Genomic DNA, 26301 nt, shown 5'->3' with positions numbered 1-26301 from the left:
CCCCACCCTCCTTAGGCAAAAATGCCCAATAAAGTCTTTTTACTTCCATTTTTTTTTCTGTTAAAACAGGCTCAATCATTCTAGTACTTATATGTACTAGAAACTTAATATATGCTCAACTTCAATACGCCAAGATCCATGTTGAAGTCACTATCTGCAGAATCAAGTCAAAGATGACCAATGAAATTAACACACCTACAGAGTTCTTTTGATTAAAATTCTTCTGGTTTATAATATCTAAGATCTCAGTGAAATTTCAACAATGATTAGGACATTCATAAATGTCTCCATACTCTCTGGATTTTGTTTAATAAGGTATGATACATGTTAAAGGATCATGCATCTTCACACAAGTCTACAGTGATAACTTCATTAAATTAAATGCTTCATTAATTCCTTGCTAAGCACTCAGAACAAAATGCAAACAGGGCCTGAATTTGCTCAAAAGGCATATAATTTATATCACTGACAATATGAAGAATCATGAGGACAATTAATTAAATATACAGGTAGATTCTTCACCCAAGTTACCTTGCCATATCAGGTGTTACAGGTTCAAGAGACTATATTTCAAATTTTGATAAATTTTGCCATTTTGATAAATTAAATTGCCTCTCCACTAGGCTTAGGCAATGTTATAATTCTTTGTTCATCTGGATAATACATATTAATTATGAGATTTATTCTCTTTTTAGTATGAATATGTTAGCATCCAGGGAGTTCTTCTTAAGCTTGCTACATTCATAGCATTTGTCATGTACCTTCGTCAGTTTTTGCATATCCATTCAACGAATTCCCAGGCCCAGACTGATACTCAGGAATAACAGACACTTCATATCTTGTATCTTGGATCAAATTCTGCAGAATAGTTGATCTATCATTTGCTGATACAGTCACTTGTCTCCTTTCTCCTCCAGTAAGGGGTCTATAAACAAGCCTGTACCGTAGGACATTTCCTGGAGCTGGTGTCCAGCCAACTACAAAGCTATCAGTAGTTTCATCTGTTATCCTTAAGTTTCGAGGAGCACCTTTAACTACAAAAAATATACACATATAATTTGTAAATATTTGCCTTTGGTGAAGTAGTATCTAAAGTAAAACCATTCCAACCATTCTGTTGGCTCATCCAGTTTAGCAAAACAACAGCTTATCGTGCCCTCCCATTGTTTTAGGATACATACACCACTAGTAATTTCTGAAAATTTAGGGCCAGAGTTACATTCAGCAGTGTAACAAAGTTGTCCCCAAAAGTATATTAATCCCAGTTTATATAATAGATTCTGAAAATTAAGACAGTCTGACCATGTTTAGCAGTACCAGTAGAACTCAACTGTGTAAGGGACATTTGGGCATAGTGGGGAAACTTCTTAACACGACAAATGGTATAGGTTTCCTTGCTGTAGCCATTTGCATCTGCACCACTTCCATTTACAGACAGTTCTCAGATACACCTGATTACACACAGGCAGCTCTCCTATTTTAAAAAATGACCAAAGAAAATGCAACAGGGAAAAAACCACCAAAACAATTCTATTTCTCTAAGTAAAATTTTTTCAACAAAAAATGTATTCATTGCTATATGAGTTGCACCTAACGTTTAAAAAAGGCTTCTGAATTTCATCTCTAACTCAAAGAAATAGCTTGTTATTCCAGAAACTAAAGAAAAACTGTGGTGAATCATTTAAGCTAGTCTGCTCCTTGACAAAGGATGCAGCAGCAGCTCAGATGAACTTGTGGGCACACCAAACAAGACTCAGCTCTTCCAACAGACATTAAGATCTACTGTACTGCAAGTTGCCTAGAGTTGCATTGTCATTTAGGGGAAAAAAACCCCAGTTTTTTGTTCTTTACTACCCATATGCTATAAGCATTGTTCTTTAATGTTAAAAGTGAAGCAATTAATAATCTTAGTTTTAAACAAACAAACTTGTTTCCTATTAATCAGAAATACAATACTCAACTTCAAATCCTTTAAAAGCCTGAAATCAAAGTTAATTGCCAAGAAAGCCATCTGGCCCAAACTGTTGGCTAGATCTGCATGGAGAGCTGCTGATGTTTACTTGACTGCAGAAGGACTATCTTCTCAGACACGTTGGGATATCATCAGATCATGATGCTGACAGTTATTTAAGGCAGTATCAATTACAACATGGGAGAATTTACTATTTTTATTATAGCTTTTCCTTCCCCTGTCCCTTACACACAAAAGCTACATATTCTAATCAGCCAAGAGTTTGTCTGTTTTCCTAAGGGAAAATTATGTGTGTCCAAAATATTCTGACTGGTAATGTCATGGAAATGTGAATGCTGACAGTGAAACCTGTATCTTCCAAACTTAACATCCAAAATAAGCTATTTTATAAGCATTTATTTCTATCAGTCCTAAGAGGAAACACCAATTAACAAAGCTCCGTGTTGTTTCTTTTTCTCCCTGGGAACAATTTATGTCACCAAAGGTCACAAATGACAGCATGGAATAATTAAAAAGAGTGGATCAATATTTTTAAAAGCATGATTTAGAGCAGACCAAGTATACAACTACTAGAATAGAAAATCAAATTTACTGTCATGCTGTTCCTTTCAACCAGCAGAAATACATCATGGCAACTGTATCAAGAAAAAGTACAGTTACCATGCTTAAATTGACAGCCCTTGATCACATAAACTGACACTGACATGAGTAGAAGTTTTGCATTAGTTATTGGATCAGACCCATGAAGTTCTGACAAAAAAACAGGTGACCAAAACTCAACCCCCTTTAAGCCTATTGTATCTAAAACAGAATTTCTACTAATGCTAAGTTCGCTGGCATAACAAATTACATAGACACACATTTCACTTTAAATGTATTGAAGTCAACATGCATTCTTGCATCAGAGTCATAACTATTCAATAGAGCAGAACAGAATTGAATAGTTCAGTTGGAAGGGACCTACAATATTCATCTACTCTAACTGGACTGTATATTAACATTAATTCATGCCACTGAATTTATTATTGAAAACTTACTACTTCCTCTGAAAAGAGACGAATGCAGAGAAGCACAGCATCCATACAGCTTTCAGGGAAAATAAAATCCAATCTTAACAACTTAATGTTTGCATATTATTGGAATTCTGTATCTTTACTGAATGCATTGAGATACAATAATGTTTATTTTCATTCTGCATAGCTTCTCAGCCTCAGCTGATGCTCCTCATAGACCCATTCTTCAATTATGCAAATTCTTATTTGAACATATGACTCCTTTGTTTCTGAGAATAATGGGAATCCTACCTTCTAAGGTGGTTTCCTCTCCATCCAAGGGAGGGCCATCACCATCTTCATATTCAGAAATCACACTGACTGCATAAGTAGTTTCAGGCAGTAAATTGGTGAGAACTGAGCTAGTACTTGAAGCTGGTACTGAAACAATGAATTCATCTCCACCAACTGCTACTTTATATTTAATGAGATAGGACAAAACCTCAGATCCAGCTGGAGACCAGCTCACTTTGAAACTGTCAGATGTTTTGTCAGAAAAGACCATGTTCTTTGCAGGCACATAAGCTGTATAGAAATAAAAATGTGCATGTGAGGCATACCTCCTAGAATATTTTAAACACAAAATCTCTAAAATAAATAAAAAAACCCTCAATAATTTCATTTATTCTAATTGAACAGATATTTTATTGCATGTGCACAGTATTTGCTTATAGCTATCAAATTTGATGAAGCCCATATCTAGGTTGCCTACAATCATTCAACAATGAGTAGAAGCATCAACTCAGTGATTTCTAAATCAAATTAAAACAGCCCATCTATACTCATGAAAACTTAAGTTAGAATCTGATGATCAAGTTAGGTTTCCTCTTTTATATGTCCCATCGACGGTAATAACTAAGAATTGTTGGGATTTCTTTCAGATCTAGATTAGAAATAGGACAAAATAAATACCAGTATTTTTTCAGGAATGAAGTTGAAGGGGAAACAAGGAATTCGACATGAAGCACAAACACAAACCTGACACCCTGGGCTTGTTTTGTTTGGCCTAGTCAGCCTAATAGTGGGAATCTTAAAACTGCTTCAGCCCACTAAACAAAGGCTGTGCTGCTGGTTTGTTCCTCAAAGCTATCCTGAAACAAAAGGCTTATTTTTAAAGAGAGTGGGGTTTTCAATATTGGGGACTATTCAATGTTTGTGCTCTACTAAACATAGGTAGGGGCATTGAGGGTGCAACTAATCATAAGTAACTTCAGTTGATCAAAAGCTGGTCATTTAGAAATCTTTTAAGTTCTTAACATCCAAGATGGCTAAATTTGGATGCATGTGAAGACTTCCATGTGCTACTTCAGTTCAGTCTTAGAAGTCTTTAGTCTTCGTACAGTTAGACTGAGATAATATCACCCAGCATCTGCTGTCTCAAGTTGTATTGTCTAAGCCCATACCAGAGGGCCATTAATTTTACTCTAAATATTAATCAAATCACCCCTAGAGTTGTTGGCATTGCTTCACTGCCTTTGGAAATCTAAAAGACAAGCCTATATTAGCTACCTCATCTTAGACAGCTAAAAAAGAATGGGCATAGTACTGTTCTACTCAAGACACTGAGTGTAAAAGCAGAGCACACCCACTAAGGTCATTCCAATAGACACACATTTAATAGCTTTTTAGATACTTAGCAGGGGAGGGGGAAAAAAATTTCTCCAATATTTTTTTCATCTCCATTTCACCATTCATTTCCCCCATTGCTTTTAATATGTTTGAAAATGAGAAGCAAATCCCCAGTTATTAAAATTATCATTTGTATGTGGACAATTTCATCAATTTACATTCTTTAGGTAACTACAAGCACAAAACATTGATTCAGATCTTTTTTCACTGCATTTTCTACATTCCTCTAAGTAATAGCAGTTACTTACATTTTCTCCTTATAGCAGCCAGTTCCTGCTCAATTCGTAGGCAGACTGACTGTGTAAGCTCAAATGATATTCTTTGAAAAGCATCAAAATCTTCCACTGTGTAAACGTGGGTCTCAGCAGGAGGTGATGCAATTGCTTCCAACTCTGTACGCACTGCATCCTTCACACCAACTGCAAATATTTCTACATCTGCATCCCTCAGCTTTATTGCAGGTTCTTTAAAAGCATCTGACGATTTTCCATCAGTAATAAGAATCATGACTCTCGGCACATTTGGTCTTGATCCTTTGCTGGTAACAAATACTTTCTCCCTCACATATGTCATTGCTTTGCCTGTGTTGGTAGATCCACCTCTGTAGGGGAAGGTGTTAATAGCCTGAATTATGTCTTCCACTTTGTTGTATCTGTTCAAAGAAAACTCCATATGGGGATCTCTGCTGTACTGGACAAGACTTATCTGTACTTTTCGAGGCGATATCTCAAAGCTTTTAACTAACACTTCCAAAAAGGCTCTTACTTTCACAAAATTGGCGATACCAATGCTGTAGGAACCATCCACTAAAAACACAACATCAGCTTTTACATCCACACCCCGTGAGCATTCTGCAAAGAGAAAGAATAACCACTGTAAACAGATTTTCAATAGCCACAGCATTACAATTCCATCTGTAGTTCATGTATCACACCCACTTGCTTATAAACAAAATAACTATGCTAAGCAAAGCTGTTTCTCATAAATTATAAAGGTATGTGATTAAAACAAGCATCAGAGCTTTAATCAATGAAAAGCTACCATGTGAAAATAATGTAGTGGCTCCTAACTCACCCACTTGAACTTTTACTTGTTGTGTTTTTTCCATTATCGTTATTGGCTCACTGGGAGTCAGTCCTTTCATTGCATAAACATTTATTTGATACTCTGTGTCTGGAGAGAGATCTTTAACATTGAGAGCAGTAGTCTGAGGACCCACACTCAGTACATGCTGTTTTCCACCAGCTATCATTGGAATGAACTGCAGCCGATAGCCAGTTATTTGGCTTGTGGATGGATCCCAAGTGATCCTAACAGATTTTGAGGAGATCTGAGTGGCCACCAGATTTGAAGGAGGCTCCACCACTGAAAGAAATGAAAAGCAAACCCAAAATATTAACGACAATAAAAACATATTTTCTTCATGATTTTTATTTCTGGAATAAACTTACTTATCTTTGCTTAATCTTTACTAAAAATCACTTTTAGCATAAATAAACAGAAGTGAATGACAGGACTGTCCAAAAGCGACATCAGTGTAGAAATATGAACAATGCATTCGTGGTCCCTCAAGTATAGAAGAAGTTCCAAGAGAAATTCTGCCTTGCTTTAAACCCATTTCAACCAGAAGTGAAAGCTACACTCACAGAAACACAGTAGAAAGTGTGAACAAATGCAGACTTAAGCAGAGCACTATGACAGTGGAGTCATCTCTGCTGCCATTTTGGTCAAAGAATAACTAGTTACTTAAAACCTTACAGGGCCAGAAACCTGCAGTGACACAGGTTGGTGTCTGTGTTTTCTCAGTATTCTCCAGTTTTCATTCCTTGGCTCTTAACCTATTACATATTCTGCCCCTTTATCAAGCAGTTTTTTCCCTTTAATACATTTTTCCACAGAAGTGATGCCCGTGTCCAAACTGACTGTATGAGACTGACAACTGCACATCAATGTTGCCTTCAAAACTATGGAATAATGGAGCTATTCCAAACCTACTACATCACATGTTCTGTTCTCGTGCATTTAAATACACAAGACTGAGACCAGTTTTCCACACTTGCTAAATGAGACAACGGATCAAATTCCAGAAATAAAGCAAAGGAAGTAGGGATAGCCTCTTAAATATGCATTGGAATAAACTGAGTTCTATAAATATGTGTATATAAAGTACCTCACCTTCTTCTCCACTAACCAGTTCACCTAGTTGTTCGTCAACACCGGAGCACACTTGCAAGATAATTTCATTCTGTATATCCATAATTCCATCAAAATTAGCCACATTGAACACATGCTTCAGTGAAGGCTGAGATGCAATTAACTTGAGTTCCTTTGCATCTGCTGCTTTTATACCTAGAAGTTGCAATAGACAGGACTGTGTTAAGTAGCCATAAAATACAGACACCTGTGAATGTACCCATGAAATGTCAGAACATCCTGGGGTAAAGCTGAGTTTAATTTCTCTTCTGTCTTTTATCATTATCAATAATCGAACTACAAAAACATACAAAATAATGAGGTGACACACTCCATTTCCAACGCAAGAAAATAATATGATATCCTCAGTGAGGCCAGGGTTGAAACTATGCTAGTCTGTCATCCTAATCTCCATGTAGGAGCTACAGAATTACTATCAAATCAACATAAATGGTATTTTTCACTCTGGAGATCAGATATGACCCACTAATGCATACGGATTAAAAGAGAGGCATAATGAAATTCCTAAAACACAAATCTCTACAACATATACATTACTTCTTTATCAATGTTAATCTCTCAATCATTAGAAAAACTCAACATACCCAAAGAAAAAACTTCAACTCCTATGTTGCGAAGCTCTCTTGCAGGAATTTCTACATCGTCTTGAGCTTTTCCATCAGTAATGACAATTGCTACTTTGGGAAAGCCTTTTCTTGCTCCAGCAGACTCAGTGAAGGTGTTTTGAACCAGGTAATCAATAGCCTCACCTAAAAACAACACCACAAGTTGTGTTTTACTAGACCTGTATGAACCAGAATTTAAAGCAAATTTGAATTACGAAACTAAATGCTGAATAAACATGTATGTGGAAAATCTGTACCTGTCATTGTGTTGCCACCTTTGTAAGGTATCCTTTTAATTGCATCAATAAGATCACTTCTTCTGAAATACTGATTTAAATTGAACTCTGTTCTCGTATCTGAACTGTACTGAACAACTCCAACTCTTGTCTTTTCTTCCCCAATGTCAAAAGCTGATACAAGGGCAACCATGAAGTCCAGAATATATCCAAAGTTATTTCTCCCTACACTCCATGAGCCATCTACCAGGAAAACTAAGTCTGTCATTGCACTTATGGAGCATCCTGGAACATAACAGGAGAAAAAAAAGCAAAACACTATTAGCAAATGAGCAATAGCATTCTTACAAATAATTGAGACGTCTAATGGGAACTTAGTAGGGAAAAGTCAAAACAAACAGATGTTTAATAGATTGATCTTCTTATCTGGAATATCTTAGTTATGGAAGCATTATTCACAGAAGTGAATTTACCCATATGAGTTTTCTAGCCGCCATTATTAAAAAGAAACTGTTTTGAAACACTTCTCATGCTAATCCACAAGATCTGTTATGCCACAACAGATGAAAACACACATACAAAACTTTTTGCAGTGATTTGGTGTTACAGAAAAACATAATTTTGTTACCACTTCTGCCTTGTATCTTTATCTCCCCATTATAGCTGCACTGGCTCTTCTGCAATGTCTTTTATCCACAGCACAATGCTTGTTGTTAATAGGACCAAGACACTCATGGACTTGCTTAGGTTGGTTGCATGAAATTCCTAGTTTCAGTACCAACTTTGCACCTTAATCTTTCAATCCAGTCACTAAATTCCTTCTATCCCAGTCCCTTCAAAAGTTTTCTTAGCTCCGGACAACTTTACAAGTGAACTTCATTGCTAGGTAACACAGTTTAACTTTATGGGGTACTAGAGCTAGACCTCAGATAAGATAAATATCAGGTAACTTGAAAGACAAAACACCTTACTTTGTAACTGAGCCTCAACCTTCTTTTCCTCTGGTATCCCTGGACCACCTGTCTGAACTGCAGAAAGCACACAACAGACAGAATTAATGGAGGAAATCAGGTTAAATTTGTAAACATCAAAGAAAAGCATTTATGGAATTAGAGACACAAATCTGACAAGACTCAGAACATAAAAATATAAATATAGGTTGTGAATAATACATCACCTGTACTTACAGATGTGACAACATAATATTCAGGACAACACAAAATACAGAAAATGCAAATAACTAAGGATACTATGTATTTATATATCTTGTACAGTAATTTCCTGAAAATTAACTGCAACATCCCTGGATGAAACACCAGTATTTCCCATTTCTAAAAACTAGGGTAATTTATCATAAGTAATTTTCCCATGGTTGTTTGTGAAGCTTGATACATGAGACAAAATACATCATAGAAGAGAGCATGCTGTGGATTTTTATTCAATTAAATTTATTTTATGTTTTAATTATTAATATAAATTATAAAAACTTAAATTCAATATTTTAGTATGCATTCAGATATATTGTGTCACATTTTATTATTATTTGATGACTATAGTTAGTTTTTTCACACACGCACACACACACATACACACACAGGTTGTCTGTGGAATTCATTTGTTACTGAGGTCAATGATCATCTTCCCCTTGACTTCAGCAGACGCAATTACAGAAAGTAGGTTTAGCTCAAAAAAATAAAAAAAAACCAGGTGTCTCCTGTCAAGAATTCTATGGGGTTGTCAGACACTATATATCCATGTTAGTCTCCTTTGATCTCTTGCAAATTTTCTCTGCTTCTACTACGAATAATGGGAAAAGGATGTTCAGACAGCTCCATCTAATGAGAGTTTAGGTATGTGGCAATTTTATTGAGGAACTGGATCAAAGTTTTATGAATGACCACTCAGTTATCTTACTTGGGTTTCTGATTGTATAACAGCTACTTACTTGTCAGCTGGCCAAAAACAGGTAGACTCTCTTCTCTGTCATCATATGAAGCTATTGATACAACATACTCTACATCAGGTATAAGATCTGATAAGACAGTTTGGGTAGTGCTAGGTGAAAGAGTAAATTCTTTAGTAGGTCCATCTGCAATAAATATATAAAACACTTAATGCAGTCTTTAAATCCAATAATATCGATAAGTTTATCATAAAACAAAATGCAACAGAGAATAATCTATCTAAAATCCAATAATAATTTCAGAACGATAGACTTTCGGTTTTCATGAAGTATGAATATTGAAACATGAAACTTCAAACTAACTTGCTTTCAACAGTGAACAAAATTACTAAATTCCAGGAAATTTGAATCTCAAAATGCACATACAAAATGTACTATCATCTAATAAATCATGGTCCAGGTCTGCTTCAATATCACATTTACACTAATTATTTCTCAAAGTGAAATAGAATAATGACTCTTACATGGCACAATACGATTCTTAACCTTTAAGGTAAAAGCACAGAAGAGGAGTAGAGTGATAATTCTACCTTCTCTTTGTTTCTTGCAAAGGAAAGGCATCCAAAACTTATTATTTGCAGTCCCAAAACAGTAAATGCTATGGTAAAAAAAGCTCTAACTTGGAACAATCACTGGTCCTTGTATGCCCTTTGCTGCTGCCCAGTCTTGATCACAAACTTCAGAAATATTTTAACAGTTACTCTCATACTTAAATTAGATATAAGCAAAAATAAACCCAATGTTTCAAAAAATGTAATCTCATAACAAAATTTTACAGAACTCACCATTTGTTGGAACCACAGTTATTCTGTAACCCACTATTGCATCTGGTGGCCTTTTCCATGACATTTGAACATTATGTTCATCTATAATTGTAAAATTCAAGTCTGATGGTGGATTAACTGCAAAAGATTTATACCAGGTGGATGTTTAAAAAATTGGAAAAATGGTAAATGAATAAATAAAAGAATGTTGAGCAAAGCTTACTAAAATTGTCTTTGCATAAATTTGTTTCCAACAAATATAAAGATATGTTGTTGGAAAAAGAGTAAAATAAAAGCTGACAAAATGTGACAAAACATCAAAGAGTATATGCATTACAGAAGACAGCACAGAACATATGTTTCTTGAGTTGCCAAGACATTCAAGAATGGCCAGCAAAATCAAGCACAATAGAAAACACATTTGGATACATGTACAATGAGTTCACAGATAATAACCACATATGCAAACACTTCACATAACAATTAAAGGAAATTTTTTTACATGCTGGGTGCAATCCGTAAAAGCATGCCAAATCACAACCTGCTTACAATATCATGAGATCATTTAGGATGTGGACAACACAGTAGTCTTCTTAATTAGACATCAAAGAATTTATCAGCTTTTTAATATAGTCTCTGCATAGTAATATTCTCTATCAATTTCACTGAATCTAGAAACTTGGCAGAGAAAAGAAATGATTTAAAGAATACAGGAAAAGATGGGGCATTTAATGTTCAGCAAAACAATTTCTGTTAGGGTCTAGATATTAATATAGTTGCAAAATGTATATCTGTAATAATGATACACTGAGGTATCATTTTATTTCAAAATATGGAAAGCTTCACCCCTTTGTCCTTAGAAGCCACTAAAGTGACATATTATGCACATAGCAGCAAAGGATTCAGGAACTAAGGGGATAATAAATAGCATTAATAATTATGGCAATTTGCTAAAATATTTGAGCTAATGCTAAGTTCACAAAAATAAAAATCTGTTTACACCAGATTTCTGTACAGTTTCAAAGGTGTAAACTATTGTTTTCATGTTCCCTTTGCAGCAGGTGTACCCATACTAATAGTGGCATTTTAACGTAAAATGCCAGTATGGTTCCAAACAACACAATGGTTAATTATGAAAAGACAACATCAAGGTATATTTATGGACATTTATTTTGCAGAATTTATAGAAAACGGCAAAGAGAGCACCAGTGATCTGAACAAATGACTGCAAATAAAATTTGTAGGAGCTGATGACAGAAGTAACTGAACAGTACAGAAAGAAACGGTTTACATACGCTATTTTGCAGCATCATGCATATGTAAATGAAATGTTGATTATTATTTTTTTAGCTTCCCACAATGGACAAAAGCCTCCATGTACAAGGTTCATTACACAAAGACGTTTCATAAATATTTTATAATGATATTCTCTTTGTAAAATTGTCATGCTTATTCATGCAGTATTTTACTGACTCACTGTCAGTGCATGGTAGGTGTATTATATATTATTGTTTAAATAGGTCTACAAAGTAAGATTAGATCCAGCCATACTTTCCTTAACTACTTGAGAGAGGGTTTTGCAGGCATTTTTAATAGACAGATCTCTGTTTCATGGAAGATCTCCATCATATGTCAAATTTCATTTCAGATTTGTATATAATTTTAAAAGCAGATAAAGAGGTAAATGCTAGAATGTTTAATTATGAAAAGTTACTGTTCAGTTGCAAAAAGTAAAATTTTTTGCTCAAAAAATCTGGCATTTTTCTCCTTTTAATTTTCTGTCATTTCAAACCATAGGATAATATGGCTTTGTAATACTGATATGATAGATAACACTAGTACTAAAGTAAATGTTATTTTTCCTGTTGTCCATACACAGGCAGTGAGATTAGACCATTAACCTGCATGCACATTTTATTCATCATTCAGTTTATGAGTATTACAATGCTAGAGACATCAGGGTAGTTACTTAGTATCAAAATCATGCAACACATGTTAATAGGAAAATACATTTAGGTGATAAGAATATCATTATAAAATATTGTTTCCGTAGCAATGGCTCAGGACAAATTTAATGCAAAGGCAGAGACAACTGACCTGAGCATGCTTTTAAAAAAAATTCAGTACATGGAAAAAATAGCACTACCAACCTTGCAAGTAAATTGGCATGTTGCAGCAGAGACTTTAGGCTTTAACTGCTGAAGGACAGCAGCAGCCCAACTTGTTGATATCCAAATGACCGGATTCCAGATAAACTGAAAAAGCTGACTGTGAGGAAGTCTTTAACATCTTAAAGGATTTTAATCCATTTATGAAAATTCAGATGTGGATCTTGGCAGGTAACAAGAATAGTACATCAATTCGTAAGTGACGTATCCGTTCATCCAGGTCATCACAGCACTTTAGAACAATGGCATTGCAGGGGACCTTGAAAGTCTCCTCATCCATCCCATAGTCAAGACATGACGAGCCACCCCAAGTCATTCCTGACATGTTTGCTCAGATCATTCTTAAAGACCTCCACTATTGGCAAGACTGCCAGCTTCCCACAGAAATTACTCCAAAGGCCTCACTGCTTTTATCATCATAAAGTTATTCCCGACACCTAACCCCAGTCTTCATTGCTGCACTTTAAATCCATTCATTCTCAACCTATGGCTGGCTTATCAAACTCAAGCACTGAATACTACACCCATTCAAATCCAAAAAGGAACCTTGCCTGAGTGAAAAAAAGGAGCAGTTTGGATCCAATGTCATCAAAATATCTTCCAGATGGCCTGTAAGCTTTTGATACTCAAACAGAATCTCCAAAACATCCATGAACCTTCACATGGGTCAGATTTCACCCAAATGAAACCATATGTGGGGTGAAGACCAAACCATAGTCATATGACTGAGAGCAGTAAGCTGAGCCAAAGTACAGCAAAATGTTTAGATGATAAAAATCTTATTGTGATAATAAAATAGGGCAACTGTTACTCCACCTCATTAAAATTCTTCTTCCAGAAGGGAATTCACCAGTGGAAAAATAATACATCTGCAATACTGAATCAGACCAGAGTTCTAGGAACAAAATGACCTTAGTTGTGGTAGGAGATTGCCCCATTACTGGGACAAACCTTAAAACTTCACTTTACGAAATCTGACATGTGAGCACAGCTTTACTCAAGCAAGCAGTCCTGATGTCAGACTACTTGCAGAAGTGAAGTTGCACCTAATGCGCACAGTGTAGTGACAATGCTCATCCTATGTCCATCAAAATTCATGCCAAACGTCTCACTGACTTGAGTCATGATCATAATACGTGATGAGATTATAGTATTGTCTTAATACAGTGATCCCAGTGTCGATGCACAGAAATGAATGGCTCTCTAACAGTTTTCCAGAGCAGAAAAAAATATCCTGCTGCACAACAATAATGTTTACACTACATTAATTTTGACCACTCTCAGAACTGTGATATGATAATTTTCTTAACTGGATAGCATATGTTACACACCACAAAAAAAAACCAAAACAGAACAAAAAACACAAACAAAACCCCAAACAAAAAAAAAACAAACAAAAAACCAACCAGACATAATATACTTAATTCATAGCCACTTCTTGTGTTATTTACATGTGTAATAGGAGTATATTTTCTGAAACAAAAAAATATAGAGCAAAACATCTTTTTCATGCTATGAAATACCTTGTATTACTTTACAGGTAATACAAACCTAATATACAAAAGTCTACAGCTTTTTGCAGATAACACAGTGTGACTGCTAGAGAATTCTAATGAATATCTTTAACAAGATAGAAATAAAATATAACCAGAAGTTCAAGTAATTTATATCCAGAACCAGACTTAAAAGTGATATATCTTGGAAGTAGCTGCCATCCACAATCCCTATGAGAAACAAAATTTGTAATTCCACTCACTGGAGAAGACGGACTATGATTAGCACGTGAAATAACGTTAGCCCATGTTAAAATAACATGAAATCTATACAATCTACAGAAGCTGAAGAGTAAGCCCAGCCTTACTGTCACAGCGATAAGCCCTGCTGAGGCTGGAAGATGCCAAAACTCCTCATTTCATATTTTTTCCAGAAATGGCATGGATTTGGCACAACTAATTAGATCATGACCCCAGTCAAGCTCCTCTGAAGTCTGTGTGGCCAATGCAACTGGGAGAAAGAATGAGCTACAGCCTAGAAATGCAGTAAAGAGCTGCTTCTCAGACTTGTTGGATATTCATCGCCAATCACAACACTGAAACATTGTCATCTGTATCGTAGCATTTTTTTATTTTGTACATGTGTATGAAACTTCTTCAAAATACAAGATATATAACTGTACTTTGAAAAAAACCTAATTTAAATATATATATCTATACATATAAAGATGTATGTAACTAAACACAACTGCATGCATGAATATTTACCAAATTTCATGCATGTTTGTGCATATATATGTATGTGCATGACTGTATACACCTACAAATGCATGTACACTTTGATTCTAATTAGTAGCATGAAAAACAGGGAGGTATAGTTCACCTTCATATATATAAAAATTTCAATTTCACATATCAATCTACATGGTCCTCTCTCCTAGGAACTTAGAAATCAACAGCTAGTTTCTCAAGAGATAGAAATTAGACATCAAAAGGTAATTAAATAATGGTCCCACCAACCAGTTCTAAAGCTGGATTAGTGTTCAACTTCAAGTTTCACCTATCTCAGATCATCTCTAAATCATTCATTCAATGAAAATTAGTGTACTCAATACAAGCTTTATTACAAGAGAAACTCTGTAATCCTCTGCAACTGCTGTGCTGCAATTATTTGTCACTTACTCTACTGCATATCCTGGTAACAGATTTTTCACTGGACAAACCTTTTTATGCACTATACAAAGGTCCCACACTTGGATCAGTGATGGCTTCCTTCCCTACCTCCAGCCTAAGTCAATAGACTTTTCCAGGTCTGAACCAGCTCCTGAAAAACTGAAAAGGCAGCACCTTTAGAGGCTCATAACTATGACTGAAATAAGAACCCCTGGCTTTTTGTGATCAAAGATGGAAAAAATACTGTGACAGAGAGAAATTTTGGCAGAGAGAATAAAAAGGCACAAAAGAACTTATAGCATAAAATATAGCATCACGCACAGGAAATTTAAGCTGAGCAAGAGAGATCAGAAGAATTGCAAAATAAAACAATAATTTCACTGTGAGAGAAAAAATTCTGAGCTTGAAAACAGATTTGCAGTCCTGACCAGGGTAAACAACTTCCCCACTGAAATGCCATGAATTTAGACTACACATGGGTTTTACCCTCTCTACTCCTAGAGTGACTGCCCAGTTGGAAAACCCTGTGCTGCTGCTTCTCTGTAGAAAAGCTCTAACACCATTACTGCAGCTCTGACTTGTCAACAGTAACAGAGCATGGTTCTCACAAAGGACTTCAGAGCAGCTGTGATGCTGATGAAGAACCAGTTTCATACTGGAAGATTCAGGAATCTGTGAACAGCAGCATCAGATAAACACCAGACAGATCTACTCCCAGGAGAGACTGATAAATGAAAGCTGAAGGAAGGCAGAAAAATAGAATTAATCTTTTCCTTCTCTCTGCTTTCACCCCACCTTCCCACCCCATATCAACAATCTTTACCACATCAAATAGTCCTCTCCCTTATTCTCCTTTCACTTTTTCTTCACACCAAGTGTCTACTCACACCTGAGGAAAAGAAAATTCAAAATGCATCTCTCGTGAATGCCACAGAGAGAGCCAAAACAAAGAGGCACAAGACTGATTGACTGACCTGGGGAGGGGAGTTTTGCCACAAAGTGATCTGTAAGTAGGAAAAAGACTAAAGGACATATGTTCACAGTAGAAATTCAGTTCAGCGGACAAGATTTAAGTTGTAGTGATACCAGAACTAAAGTGAATAAGATCCAACATGCAATCTACAAAATGATGCAGAATTGAAGAACAAGATTAAAACAGTCCAGAAGGATGACTTTTTGTATAGTGCAAACAAAAAACACTGCAAAAAGCTCTACAAAAGCAGTTCCTACCACAGCAAGTCCTACGGTACTCCTAGTTTTGACCTTCCATTTTCAGTACCACAATTTTTTCACCGCACATTTTTCTGCTCTTACTTCAAAACTCTGAAACTAGAAGAATTCCCTCAGAGAAACCTGATCACTGTAAACTAGGTATTTTATTTAAGAAACATTTCTGTTTATGTAAGTCCTGGTCAGGACTGCTCTACAACTCTCAAGATCAGGCTTTGTCCACTCTTTTGCTTAGCAATAGTGCATCCTCCACACAGGATCTAAACAAGCTTGGCCAGCTTGTCTGGCAGTGTGTACAGTTTTACTGTTATAAAATAACTGTGTGCTGCTCCAAATATATTTTTGTAGCTTTTTTTTACAGTACTGAAGCTATGACTGGTTTAGTCTACACTACAGCTAAATAAAACACCTTCACTTACTTTCAGAAATAGCATACTCCCTACGTGTAATCAGTAGGGCAGGACAACAGCAACAGTACTCCAGCTCCAACCAAGCTCCCTCCTAAGATAGGGAAGAACACACAAACCATTACGCTCCTTTCATCAAAACTGTACACTTTCTTTGCTTTCTCTGGCACAGCGGCCCTGCATTTCAAATGCAACTCTGAAATTACTTCAAATGACCTTTTTTGGTTCCTTAGCCAACAACAACGCAGCACAAGAGGAAGGCAGTGGGCTGATTCTCTCCTAGGGTGACCAGATGTTGCACTACTGACAGAAATGCCACCTTTTTCCAGAGAGCCAGGGTACTTCACATCTGCATGCCCCAAGCAAGCACTGCTGCTGGGGCAGCAAACACTGCCAAGGCATGTCTGGCACCCCATGCTTTTAGTAACCATCAGTCAAGGAGACCAGGTCCAGACACAGGAGCTTGTGGCAGGCAGGCTGTGATCAGAGAATTTGTTTCAATTCAAGACAGAAGGAGAAGGAAGGGGGAAAAGAACGAATTATCAGATGCTGGCTTCTGCTTTTTTTTCCAGTAAATCCCAGGGAGTTCACACCCAGTGGTGTGGTTCACCCTATGATGAAGTCAGGTCCCAGAGGTCAGATCAAGCCATTTCAGTGTAGGACATTCAGCATCTCTGTTGCCCCTGGCAGCCACCACTGGCAGAAATGCCATGATTATGACCAAAGCCAAGTAGCTCACACTGAGGGTGCAGGGGAGGTTGTTCTCACAGTTGCTGCGGAGCAAATGTGCCAGGGCCAGGCCATTTCGAGCCACGCTACAGCAAGCGCAGTGGCCAAGACGGGTCTCCCCAGGTCTTCATCCCTTCAGTTGAAGGCAGGACACTGCCAGGGCCAACAGGGGCCTCAGCCTCCAGAGAGACTGGGCCGGGGCCAAAGGAGGAGGAGGAGGAGGAAAGCCTCTTTGCAGGTGATGAGGCCACATGCATGCCAGAGCCTTGGAGCCCCGGCTTCCCTACAAAGGCCTGGCCCAGCCTTCCCTTCAGAAGTACCCAGGACACATGACATGGCAATGGCAGCATCTCCCCAGGCATGTTCCCCAGGTCAGACCCTCCACAGAGGTCGAAGTGTCCCTGAGGGAAGGTCCGGCCACCCCAAGGCTCAGCCGGGGGTCGCCCCGCTGAGCAGGGGAGGCCAATGTACCAGCAGGCCAGCGGGGCAGAGGCGAGGGGTCCGGCTGGACAAAACACACAGGCGCAGAGAGCCAGACTCTGTTGGAGCATTTTATTTCAAAGCTGTGGGTTGTTGAGTGATGGGTTTTCCGTTTCCTCTCTCAGTATTACTAAACAAGCCCAGATACCAGCCATTCTTGGTCCATCAGGGGGGCAGCACCACAGCCCCAGCCATGCTGGGCTGCCCGCCGGCAGCAGCAGTGGCAGTGGGCTCCTCGGGGCACTGCACCCAGAGGCCACATCGGCTGGCCTGTGTTCTGTCAGTGGGGCGGTGTGGACAGCACACCAGAGAGACAGAGAGAGGGAGTTACGGTCCAGCTGACTAGCTGGGAGAAACAGAGCACAGAAGGAGCTGGGCAAGGAAGGAGAGGCGTTTCTATGAAGGAGAGAAAAAGTAAAGTAGTTACACTCAAAAGTGGAGAGGGACAGAGCCAGTAGCTCAAGGTTGGTTGGGAGGTTTGCTGGTCAGCAGGGCACCGGGGCAAGGGGGCAGGGAGGGGAAGGTTACCTTCAGCCTCGATGGAGGAGAGGAGGGCGGCTGCACACAGAGCAGCGACTGCCGAGCACAGTGCTGTCTTCATTTCTGCCCTTTCAGATCACAACAACATGAATGAATCTGCAGTGATGGAGAAGGGGGGACGGGGGAGAAAGGAGAAGGAAATGATACGTGTGGATTAAAGGACTGCGTGGGTGTATTCATGAAACATAAAAACCACGAACCACGGATTTCACTTTGTTCCCTTATCCCCAGCCCCCACCCATGGGACCAGGTTGAAAACTCTAGACTTGAAAGCTGTCCAAGACGATGAAAGATCTGTATGACTAACTGGAGAGTCTCATCTTGCAATAATGTGCCTTTTGTTGCTGAAGTCTTTCCAACCACAGTAAGTACTTGAAGCTTTAACCTAGTTAGGGTTAATTTGATCAGGGAAGTGCAGTGAAGACCTGTGCCTCCGCACAGACAGGAGCCAAAAGGGAGCTCCATGACTTCATCGCTGAATGTGATGATAGCTAATTCAGAGGTCATTCCTGACTTGGATCAACTAAATGTCTCTTTCAGCTGGGGATTTTATTCGGCTCCTTTTTCATAACTGTTGAACCACTTAGTTAGCTTTGTTTTAGTGGTCTCAAGGCAGTTTGGAAACTGTAGTAAAATTTTTTTTGAGGGGTTCTGCCTACAAATGTACTATTCTTCATTTCTTGAAGGTCTGAAATAGGTTATACAGAAGTGTGTGTGACACACAACTGAAATTCGACACGTCTGTCTAGCCACGATGTTTCAACATCTGATAATTCATTTACATGTCCTTAGAGAAAATAGATTTAAAATATACTATTAAAAGCCGACAGACAAAAGAGCCTCACAATCACTGTAGGTTGTCTGGCAAAAAAGGTGGGATTAGGCCAAGTTAGCGGTTCTTAATTGCAAGCAGCTTCATAACTATATGGTCTGCGCCATGTAAAATTACTCCCGATCACTCCAGCCAAACTTCCAAATTATTTCCTTGTCTAAGTAAAGGCTAATATGAACAGTCCACATCACTTACAAATATAAGTGTTTCTAAAGTTTGGGATTTTCTATCTTGGGAAGTAGGGGAGGGGCAATTTGTCTGAATAAAGTCATAAATGCATCATATATCATAATTAGGCTGGAGGAAAGAGAATTCCAAAAGCAATTAGGCAACAGATTTTCTCGGGAAGATGCCAAGAGCAAAACAAAAGAAAAATACATAAATCATTCATCCACAGAAACAACTGAAAGGGAAAATAATATTCTTCTACCATCTAGAGAACTACCCAGCAAGGCACACTTATTGGGTGGATGCTATGGAAATCCAGGAATTTCCTAGTTACTGACACTGAGCTTAACAGGCTTCTTTTGAGCAGCTGTATATACTTGCCTTAGCCAAATGCCTTTACTGCACATGAAAATACCAAGAGCTCGAAGAAAACCTAAGCAATGGTTTCAGTCCAATGGCAGTTCCAGAGGGTAAACAGAAGAGTAATATTACCATAATGACTCCCCAACACAAGAAGGGTGAGCGTTAGTATTAAATTGCCCTGAAAGCTCCAAAATCATATCACAGCTCTGCATGGGAAACAGCTGTCCCTGGGAAGATCTACAGCATTCTGCAGTGAGTTTAATGATCGCCTAAACTTCACGCAAAAGGACATTTTGTCCTGGAAATCTTGTGCAGGCTTTGAGTGCCATCTCTTGATCCTTCTGAAGAGCAACAGAAATTAATCATCTCACAAAGGCATCTAGGAGTTCACTACTGCTGCAGGTCTACCGTTTTTGTTTCATGAAATACATCATCTCAGTCAAAGCATTCATTTGCCCACCTAGGAACACTGTTTCCTTCTTGCGAACTTAGGAATGTGAAACAAAGCCTGGAGGTGGCAGAGGAAAGGTCCTCTCACTGGCTCAGTTGTGACACAACAGACTCTGTGTCAGAACTAAAGGTTTTCTCATTGACCTTTAGAGACCGCTTAAAAAAAAAAAAAAGAACAAAAGAACAAAAAACCAGCCTTTCACAGTGCCAGTCCAACCTCACACTAACTCAACCTATGAAAGCTTAGCCAAAGCTCTCCCAGACAGAGTGCATGACATTTACCACTTAAAGAAGAAAAAAGTAACATAAACGAAAAAAACCGCAGGAAAAACCCACTACCTATCAAAGGCATAAAAAACTGGAAGCAAGAGAAAGCATCACCGGCAGCTGTACACACAGGGGAGGGAAGCGAGAACTCCTGCCAAAGCCGCAGCGGTAGCATTGCCTGCAGGCGCGCTGGGCGCTGACAGCGGGCTCCGCCTGGAGCCTCCGGCCGCCGGGAGCCTCCGTCTGCGGAACCCCGCCGCCTCCCAATGTATTTCTGCCCAGGCGCCCGGCACCCCGCCGGGCTCCCCCGTGCCTTCCCCGGGGCTGACAGCCAGCAGCGCCGGGGCGCTCTGCTCTTCACCTCTCCTCCGCCCAGCCGCACGCCTGCAGCCGGCTCTGACATGCCCAAAGCGCACACAACACGCTCCTTCCCAATCCCGTGCCAGCCTCCAGCCTGGCGCTGCTAAGCCCAGCCTAAGGTGCATCAGAGGGGGCTGCATGCGTGCTGCGTGCGGACAGGGCGGGCCGCGGGGGTCGGCGGCGGGGAGGGCAGGGGACCCCCGCTCCTGCGCGGGCACACACAGACCTGCCGGGGTGGCCACGGGGTGCGGGATCGGTGACAGGACAGCTCCTCCGGCGATGACTCCGGCGGTGCCCGCAGCGGCAGCAGCCGGAGCAGTCGGACCTGGGTAAAGGGAGGAGGATAAAGGATGAAGCTCCGGGGGCACCTTGTGGAGAGAGCAGCAAGTAGCAGCAGCGGCGAACGAGGAGCAGCAGCGGCGGCAATAGCTGAGCGCAGAGGAAGCGCCTCGATTACTGTAGCTCCCGATGCGAGGGGTCTGTCTGGGAAGACTTGCCTTCTCCAAGTGGGAAGAGCCTCTTCTCAATCTGCTACTTAATAGAGGGCTGTTCCCAACTCTCAATTTACCCTCGTAAGCGGTTACGAAACTGTAGGGAAGGTGGACTGCTGCCACCGGGTGATATATGCGCTGCTCTGCTCCAGCAAGGAAGGGGATCCACTTCTGGAAACTGGCGCATACCTCCGCGCATTCCTGCGGCATGAGACGGGCGGCCGCCGCGGCAGCGCGCCCGGAGGCAGGGGCCCGGCCCGCCGCCCCCTCCCTCCCCTAGGCTTCCCAAAAGGGGGGGACACGGGAGAGCAGTGTAAGAAGTGGGTCTCTGGGCACGGCTTCGAGGGACGGCGCCGCGGAGGGTGTCCTTGCGCAGTGGGTTCCGCGCAGCCCCGTCGCCCCTGCGGAGGGCCCGCTCGCCCTGCCGAGGCTGGGGCTGGTCTCCAGGACAATCTTGCAGAAAAGCGAGGGCACTCCCAGTGCCGCAGCCGGGAGCCTCGGGGGCAAAGGGGATTTAGTCATTTTGGCACAGTTCAGGTGTGTCTGGCCTCCACCCTACGCAGCCGACATATATTAAACACACACTCTCCTCGACACCCCTCCTCCACATGGGTGTTTTGGGTCGAGCACAAAGCGCCGCCGGAGCCGGGAGCAGCTGCGGCGGGGCGAGCACGGCTCCCCGGGCAGAGGGACGGGGCGCACGGCCCCACAAACCCTCCGTCGGACCCTGCGGAAAACCCGCGCCCGTAGGCCCTGTCTGAAATCCTGTGCCTTCCAAAGGAACTGCACTTTCCAGTACCGGGCCAAGCCCGTTGGTGGACAGGGTTCGCGAGGGTCTCCCGTCTCTCGCTCCCAGGAGCCTGCCCGTGGCACCCGGCGCGTCCTGGTCTCTGCAGCGTACCGTGGCAGAGGGTGACATGGCGAGACACCCTATCCCTTCCCTGCCCGAGAGGACAGGTCGTCCAGCGGGGCTCGGACAGGGCTTCCCCGGGGCCCGCCGTCAGCAGCGGGTCTGCTCCCACATCAGCGGGCAAGGGCATCCCCGGTAACGCTGTCGAAGAAGCTCGTCTGGGACCATTTCGGGCTAAAATACGGGATGTCACCGTCCCCATGGAGCAGGTCCGCAACTCGGGACGCGGAACAGAGCTGGGCGAGGAGCGGGGGCAAACAGGGAGGGAGAGACTCGCGGATGTCTGAAAGCCGCGGCCCCGCTCCCCCCGCAGCCCCAGCGCCGCCGCACGGCGCATTCACGGTGCGGGAGCGCCCCCCGGTGGCGGCGGCGCGCGGGAGTGGCGGCCGACACACCGACCGTCCGTCCGTCCGTCTGTCTGTCCTCTGGGCCCTCGGGGCCACCGCCATGGGGACAAGATGGGAACCAGGGCCAGGAAGGGTGGCGAGAGGGAGAGAGGGAGCCAAGCCTCAGCGCGGAGCTGAGGACCCCAGCTCGGAATTGTCGGTGAGTTTCCGGGGCCATGCTGGGTCCATGTCGGCTCCGTGCACGACGTGACTGGCAGAGCCATCAGGAGAGGTTCCAGCCGGGATGGAAGTGACCGATAGCAGGGATTAATATTTTAGCAGGGGACGGCTCCTTTTTCCACAGGACTGGGAGATCGAGGAGCAGGCGGGAGGACTTGTGTGTCCTGAGTTTCATTTCTGTAAACTGCATGGGAACCCAAACACTGAAAAGAAAGTGGTAACCAGAAGACATGCACTGACCTTTCCAGACACTTTGGAAGTGAGTCAGCTCCTCTTTGGGACACAGCACAGTTTCAGCTGTCTGGTGTTGATAGAATGCGCTTTCCAAAAGCAACATCTCCTCTGCTGGTAAACTTTCAAATACTCTTGACCTATTAACCCCACTTGCCCAGTTGTTGAGTTGGATTTTCTCTTTTGGCATTTTGGCATGGGGAACTGAGTTTCTTCCTATCCAGATCTGATATGTAATAGCAATATTTCTAAGAAATAATAAGTTAAGTTTTAGAAATTTTAATTTCCCGAATGAACTTACCAAGAACACCAATATAAATGAGGTGTCAACAACAGTTTCAGAAGAGGGAACATCAGGGATTACGATGAAATATCCTTCCATAGGAAGTGGATTAAGGCAAATGAAGTATTTTTATCACTTGTGCACTGCAACAGTATTTTTTTACAATTCACTGTGGATTTTTTTCCATCATAGGATAGCGAAGATTTTATGTTAATAGTTAAAATCACTTAATGCAAATAATGAGGATGGAAGAAAATATGCATTATTCTATTAAAGTTAAATCACTCAGACCAATTACTTAAAAATGTTTAAATAATTTGGTGTAAAGCTATGAATGAATTCATATGAGCGGAGACTTTGAAACCAATGGGCCTCTCAGAGTTGCAAGAATCTCACAGACTCTCCCTCATAGACCCTCAGATGCTGCTGATGGTACTACCTTTTCCTCTCAGCTCACCAGCTTTGCTTAATTTCTTGGCGTGAAATAAGATTCGGAGCTGGCAAAAGGAAACAAATAATTTTTGGGGCAGCAGGATTTTGTTCTTATCTTTAACTCTTTGTTCTAACCATTCTAATCAGGCTTCTCCTAAGATCATTTACATGTAAAATACACTAACAAATTGCTTTTTGAGTGTGTGCTCCCATACATCACAGTAATTAAACGGGTTGTTTTTAATCAGCTCTGTTGCTATGTACATTCATAGTCTGACCACATAATATGTGATGCAGAAGGCATTTCTGAAATGCATAAACATTTACTAACACTCTCCTGACTGCTTGTTTTTCAGACAAGTGTTAAACACATTAAGACCCTTGCACTCCAGCTCTGTATTTTCTTTGCTACCTAAGCCAAATACCCTGAAACAGTGACAAATTTAAATACAAAAATTGATCTTTAAATTGATATTTATGCTTTTAATAATATTGTCCATTTCTGGTGTAGATATGTAATATTGCAGGTAACCAGGAATTTCTTAGAAATTTTTAACTGGTTTTGGATCTAGAGTAATTCAAGCAACTTTGTCCTTTTGGCACCTTTTTTTTTTTGTTACTTCAGACTGCATTGCCAGGGCAGAATAAAACAGTACATTCTACATTTCAGCACTGTAAACCTTGAATATTGTTTCCATGTGGATATCACACTAGATTTGGCTTCTATGTCTTCTTGAAAGTTAGTTGCATCTGCTTTACATATGAATATGGTAAATGCATTATTCATATGAATATATGCATTTGAGTATATGTTTTCAGAGAGGAAGAATAAAAAAAAAGTTTCAGCTCTTTGAACGTTAAGCTATTTATAGATTGAGCATTAACTGCTGTGCAGGCAAAACTGTGCTGCTGCCGGTGACTTGCCTACATCTACGTGGGAAGTACTTTGCTGGTTGTGTATCACTGCATCTATCTCTACAGTATATCTAGATTAAGTCACTTAAGAGGCCCATTAATTCCTTACTGCGCAATGCACAGCCTTTCTACTGTATTTTTTATTCCCTATTAAGTCAGTCATAGAACTAATATTTCATGGTATTATATCTGCACCTATAAAACTCAAAAGGACAAAATAGAGCAAACTGCTTCTTCCAGGCTCTGCCTTCTCTGAGAGATTTTCAGTCTATGGAATGAGAAGAACTCAGTGGGGTGTTTATTTATTTAGATAATTTCATTTCAGAGCTGGTATTTAGAGATCAGTACTAGTCTGACTTCTTATAATGAGGACTGGCTTCTTGTATTAGCAGAGTTCAGAAAGGACTGTTTCTACCTGAAATCTACTCATTTAGTGGAACAACTGTGGAAGCAGCATCCCTGGAGAGTGTGACAGCCACAAAATAATTATCTCCCTCACCAGGTATGTTTTCCTTAGCAACTGTTTATTTCTCTTATTTGTCTAACTGATTTTTCCCATCATGTAATACTCTGAAAGTAAAAAATTATTGTGGCTCCAGATAAGTAGAACTGGAAAAGTAAATAAGTCATTCAAAAACAGAGGTATAAATAGAAAGGAACTGGTCTTTTAACACAATTTGGGAGTCTTAAAAAAGCCAGTTAATTTGTAGGCAGTAATTCTAAAAAACTATAGATCTTTAGTACTAAAATTGGAAAAAATAGATGCAACCATCTTACAGTCCCTTCCATATATATACACCAGCACACTTTATATTAAAACGTTCCTAAGTAAAGTTGCTTTCTTTCAAAGAAGCTAGTTCATTATTTCACGAGAGAATGCTGATCTATTCAGGAAGCATTCTGTAATAAAGCAAATACAAATCTTGCTCAAGTAAAGAGAGCAGGAAAATAAAATCACTGAGCACAGTGACTCTGTATATTTTTCAGGTGTCACACTATCTTTTAACATGACCATTCCTGTCACAGCAATGGACTAGCCACAAAGAATTGCGAATGCAAATCTAAGCATTCCTCTTCTTCACATAGCTGAGGGGTCCCCAGTGAAAGAATGATGATCCATTGAGATCATCATTCTGACACCACTGAAAAAATCCATAATTTTAAAAAATCAAAACATTTTTAAAAATCACTAGTCATTAGCTGCTACTTGAACATTATATTGCAATGGTCACTGAGTACCTAATTGGATTCAACATCTGCTGAAAGGTTAATAGCCGTGGGTTTCCCTACATTTGGTAACCTTTCGACTATTTCAGTGTAATTACATTGTACAAAGAAACTCACTACATTAATCAGCAACAAAGTTTGAAATGGTACA

At 40.3% G+C, this 26301-nt stretch overlaps 1 protein-coding gene and 1 long non-coding RNA gene across 3 annotated transcripts in view; both read right to left on the bottom strand.

Annotated features, from left to right (window-relative positions):
• COL12A1 (collagen type XII alpha 1 chain) overlaps positions 1-14739 on the bottom strand; it is a 97471-nt gene extending 82732 nt beyond the window's left edge. For both annotated transcript variants that reach the window (XM_027697165.1, XM_027697170.1), the window contains exons 1-11: positions 12586-14739; positions 10457-10573; positions 9654-9797; positions 8680-8736; positions 7730-7993; positions 7452-7616; positions 6829-7002; positions 5728-6018; positions 4902-5504; positions 3277-3549; positions 762-1034 (exon numbers count right to left, since the gene is read on the bottom strand). In XM_027697165.1, the coding sequence (XP_027552966.1) occupies positions 762-1034; positions 3277-3549; positions 4902-5504; positions 5728-6018; positions 6829-7002; positions 7452-7616; positions 7730-7993; positions 8680-8736; positions 9654-9797; positions 10457-10573; positions 12586-12604 (2380 nt within the window). In that variant the 5' untranslated portion in view covers positions 12605-14739. The remainder of the gene's footprint in view (positions 1-761; positions 1035-3276; positions 3550-4901; positions 5505-5727; positions 6019-6828; positions 7003-7451; positions 7617-7729; positions 7994-8679; positions 8737-9653; positions 9798-10456; positions 10574-12585) is intronic.
• A 3433-nt stretch (positions 14740-18172) lies between these two features.
• On the bottom strand, positions 18173-21587 carry LOC113974248. The gene is made up of 3 exons (XR_003536488.1): positions 21322-21587; positions 18644-18751; positions 18173-18511 (listed from the first exon to the last, which is right to left on the bottom strand). It is a non-coding gene; the product is annotated as an uncharacterized LOC113974248 (long non-coding RNA).
• Positions 21588-26301: the final 4714 nt, after the last annotated feature.

The sequence above is a fragment of the Neopelma chrysocephalum genome, unplaced genomic scaffold (assembly GCF_003984885.1).
Source record: "Neopelma chrysocephalum unplaced genomic scaffold, ASM398488v2 Primary Assembly neopelma1_23b, whole genome shotgun sequence".
NCBI lineage: Eukaryota > Metazoa > Chordata > Aves > Passeriformes > Pipridae > Neopelma > Neopelma chrysocephalum.
The sequence above is the reverse complement of the archived record's forward strand: the minus strand, read 5'-3'. Positions and strand labels throughout refer to the sequence as shown.